This window comes from Cucumis melo, chromosome 3, assembly GCF_025177605.1.
Source record: "Cucumis melo cultivar AY chromosome 3, USDA_Cmelo_AY_1.0, whole genome shotgun sequence".
Taxonomy (NCBI): domain Eukaryota; kingdom Viridiplantae; phylum Streptophyta; class Magnoliopsida; order Cucurbitales; family Cucurbitaceae; genus Cucumis; species Cucumis melo.
The window spans coordinates 25,174,075-25,178,561 of NC_066859.1; the positions used below are offsets into that span (position 1 = coordinate 25,174,075).

General features: G+C 31.6%; 1 protein-coding gene across 1 annotated transcript; it reads right to left on the minus strand.

The window, feature by feature from the left end:
* Positions 1-341: 341 nt before the first annotated feature.
* On the minus strand, positions 342-2,121 carry LOC103488513 (ankyrin repeat-containing protein ITN1-like). The gene is made up of 2 exons (XM_051082092.1): positions 1,465-2,121; positions 342-1,378 (listed from the first exon to the last, which is right to left on the minus strand). Exons 1-2 carry the CDS (start codon positions 2,056-2,058, stop codon positions 542-544), a joined length of 1,431 nt encoding a protein of 476 aa, XP_050938049.1. The 5' UTR covers positions 2,059-2,121; the 3' UTR covers positions 342-541.
* Between the last annotated feature and the right edge of the window lie 2,366 nt (positions 2,122-4,487).

The window sequence follows — 4,487 nt, forward strand, 5'->3', positions numbered from 1 at the left end:
TTCATATTTGTCATATGCAAAACAGAGATGTTATGAGCTGTTTTTTTTCTAAATTTTTTTGTCAATCGGATGCAATTTTCAAAAAGGTTATTTCTAGGGTGGGGGCGTTGGAAAATATTTCCATATATTCGTTATGAAATATTTTCATTTATTGTTTATATATCTTTCTATTAAGTTATTTTTGGCCTTTACCTCCTAAGGTTTTCCCAACAAGCTAAGGCTTTATCTACATTTACAACTTCACTAAATGAAAGATAAAGGAGAGATCAGTTTTCTTAGCACAAGGTTAAATTATTACAATAAGTAATGAGTTAGAAAAAAGGCTATATCACCCATAGATATATACAGTAATTATGTTTTATTCTTATTATGAATTGAAACGATGATGGGTAAACAACAAACGATAAATAAGAAATGGAAACATCATAAAGAGGATATTTGTCATCCGACCGAATTTTCGAACCAGGATGTACTGTAGATAACTTATAAAAATGAGTAATACTTGACTACTAGATGATATTAGGTGAATTACTATATATAATTATAGTGGCGGATCAGGGTTTTCGGTAGATTTTTTTTGTCGAGAATGAACGTAAAGGAGCTTCCCGATCAAGAAAACCCCCATGGAAGAAGTCACCACTATAGCAACAAGCACCGAAATCCAAGAGATGACAGACTTCGGCTTATGAGCATCGATAACGGAACCAGCTTGAACAGGATGTGGAGAGGGTGCAGGAGAAATATTACCGGGTGATGATAATGGAGTGAAAAACCTTATGGAATAACCATAAGTGAAAGCCATGGAACACACAGCAGCACACATTGTCATAATCAGAATCCTCATGCAAATACGTTTCTTAGGCAACCCAATAAGAATCATCACAATTGCAATGAACGAAGTCATGAACCCAATTGTGTTAGCCACAAGATACTTCCGGTATGTTACTTCGTCTTTTGTCGCCATTACAGATGTTCCAGCTGCCGATGAATCATCATCCAAAACGCCACCAGGAGGATTCATACCGGCTTGAAAAGCCATTGTTGCAATTAGAGATGCTACGACCATTAGTGATTCTTGCTTCATTAGCCACTCGCTTCTTTCGTTCGCAAACCACCAATCGCCACCGTGGAATAAAGCTGAAAAGGCCCATCTAAGCCCTGTCTTTTTGTTTTTCTCGACACAATTAGAAGACGGCGATACTGACAGCAGTTTTTTGTTTGTGGTTCGGATGGCTTTGGCGTCTGTGAGAGTCTCTGCAATGTCCATGTCCTTTAAGTCTCTATGGCTTTGAGATAGGATGTCAAGAGCTGTCAACCCATTTGAGGTTTTTGCATTTACTTGGATTTTTCTATTGTTGTTGATTAGATACTTCACGGTCTGCAATTATAAGAAATATCTTAAATTTTGATATATTTTGTATGTACGAGTCGGATGCATCAAAATATTTTTCAAATAATAATTACCTGAAGTTGTTTGTTGGAGACTGCTAAATGAAGAATAGTGAACCCATAATCATCTTGACTATTAATAAACCCTTTGTCTCTGTCTTTCACTCCAATAGTTTCAATCAACATCTTCAGAGCTTCAAGCTGATTATACTTAACACACAAATGCAACACCGTTCCACCGCCGTCCACGGCAGTTCGAGCGGCTAGGGGTCTGACTCGAACGAGCTCAGCCAAGACATCAACCCGGCCTCTCATGGCGGCGAGATGAATTGGGTTCATGCCATCTTGGTTGTGCATAGAACACATATCAGGATCAACTCGCACCAGAATCTTGACAATGTCTAAAAAGCCCTCGGCAGCAGCAAAATGGAGGGCGGAACAACCGCGAGAATCCAACTCCTTGGCCAACCGAGGGCTTCGCTTGAGAAGCTCGTGAACAAATGTGGGGTGACCAAGAAGAGAAGCCACGTGCAATGGAGTCTCGTTAAAGTTGTTGAGGTAATTGAGTCTGGTTAATAAAAGTGGATCTTGTTGGAGCAACTCTAACAAGGTTGTTACGTTTCCTTCAATGGCGGCTTCATTAAGCTTCTCTCTTCTACTTTCTGCCATTCAAAATTCACTTAATTATTATCACTCTACTTGTCTTTTCTTTCTTACGAGAATGAGTGAGTTGTGGATACATTTGGCTATTGTTATTATATATATATACACATGCACACAAAGTTGGACAAGGGAGATCACAATTCGTGGAAATTTCCTTGTGAAACTAAATCCATATGTGATAATTTGAAAAGTAGACCTTGGTTGATTACATTTATTGATGTTTATATGTGTTTTATATAATTGAGACTGGGATAAGAAAGAGATGGAGTCGAGAAAAAATGGATTAGGTAACGAAGATAAAAGGGGAAGCCGTTTGATCTTGTTTATGACTTTGAAATATAACACGTAGAAGATCCAACTAGTGAAAACCAATATATCAGTGAAAGAACACTAAATTCAAGAATTTAAATCTATAGTATATCATCTTAAATTACGGAAATTGATTCAAAATTTCAAAAACTTAAAATTGATGGGTGAATAAAAATTAATTTTATTATAATCTTATTAAACAATAATAGAGACAAAAGGTCTATTAAAATACAAATTTAGTGGCTGCTTGGTTAGTGTTCTTCGCCAAATTGCAAGTCAATGCCGAAGTCCTTTGATCCAATATATATTTAATTAACAATCCTATGATCCAAATACGTTTTGAATTTAGTTGCAACATCGCCCACTTGTCTTTCTTTTAACTCAAATTGTCATACGTATGATCGAATAACGTTGTAATAGACACATGTTCGTTTGAACTTCACGTACGTACTAATTAATAGTATGGCGTACCATAACATTATCCATCTTCAATGTCTATTTGTGAAACACACACTAATTTCTCGTATGTACCGTTTTATTAAGTGTTTTTTTTTAATATTAATGCTACGTGAATATGATGTTGGCATAAGCAAATGTTATTAATTTCAATTTTACATGTTTTTTTCTAAACGTAAAAATACACAATTTGAGATTTAAATAATGATTGTTTTTTTTTCTTTTCAATATATCTAAATGAACTAAATCATTTACAAAATTTCAAATTTTAACAAGGATAAACGACATTGATAGACGTCTATCGATATCGATCTATCATAGACATCGATAGATTTTGAAATTTTTTTTAAAGTAGTTTGAAATGATAGACACATACTCTTACCGTAACTATCATATTGAGACCTATTTCAATTTTTGTTTTTTGTTTATTAAAACAAAATGTATTTGTTCGAAAGCTAGCTTGAATTTTCATTTTTCAATTTTTCTTCCTAAATTTAAAAACATGTCTAATGTTTAAAAAAACAAAAAAGTAATCCATTAATTAACCAAACTAAACACACATGTATTTTTTACTATAACATGGTAAATGTTTTAATTTATTTTATTATACTTTGAAAATATTCCATTTCCATTAAGAAATTCTAAATAAAAATTTGAGAGTGTGCCATTCATTCTTAGTACTGTGTCATTCTCATACCAACTCAGTCAATTCATGTATTTCTTTAAAACTATGAACTATATATTTCTGTCTTTTCAATTAGAAACCTAAACATAGATTAATTCTTTTAATTTAATTTAATTTTTTATTTGTCGTTGTCAATTAATATTCCATTCCATTTTTGTTGCCTATCAAAAACCTGATTATCCAATCTTTCTTAATTATTTTAAAAATTGCAATGATGTTATTTTATATTTATTAAACTACAACGTGCCAATAAATAAATATATATATATATATATATATAATATTTTTAAATATAGTAAAAAAAATCAAAATATTTATAAAATAGAGTAAATTTTCAAATAGATTGTAACAATAATATCAATAAATACTATTATTGATTGAGTTTGAAATTTTGATATATTTTGTAAATATTAATTTCAATCCTTTTGTCATTTACGGTACTTTTCCTATATATAAAAAGTTTTTTTTTTAAATTCTCCATTCTCGTCCTCCTTAAACTATCGGTTTGAGTTTGTTTGTTGTGCAAAATTGAATTGAATTGATTTAATAGAATTATAATTTTACATGTGGAATCAATAAATTTGGATTTAGGGTTTAGGGTCTCGAACGCAGAGTTAAGTTATTGAGTCAAGGTCATGTCTAACTATTTTTGTTTGTTTAACTTTAAAATTGATTATAACAATATGACATGTAAAAAAAATACGAATGTATACATATTAAATGATTTTTCTTTATGAAATATAAAATGTCACTCTTTTTTCTGTTCAAATTAACCACATATGGGAATAAATATGGCCAATCATCCAAGAAATTACCAAGTACTTAAAATTTTATTTTTATTTCTGCTTAGCAAATATGAAAAACTACACACCTAACAAAGTTTCATTAGCAATTAATCTACATCGTTCACTGTAAAAGAATACGTAATGTATTCAACAATATCATCTATCTTTTTGTTGTCCATTCTACTAAACTTGTAACTAAT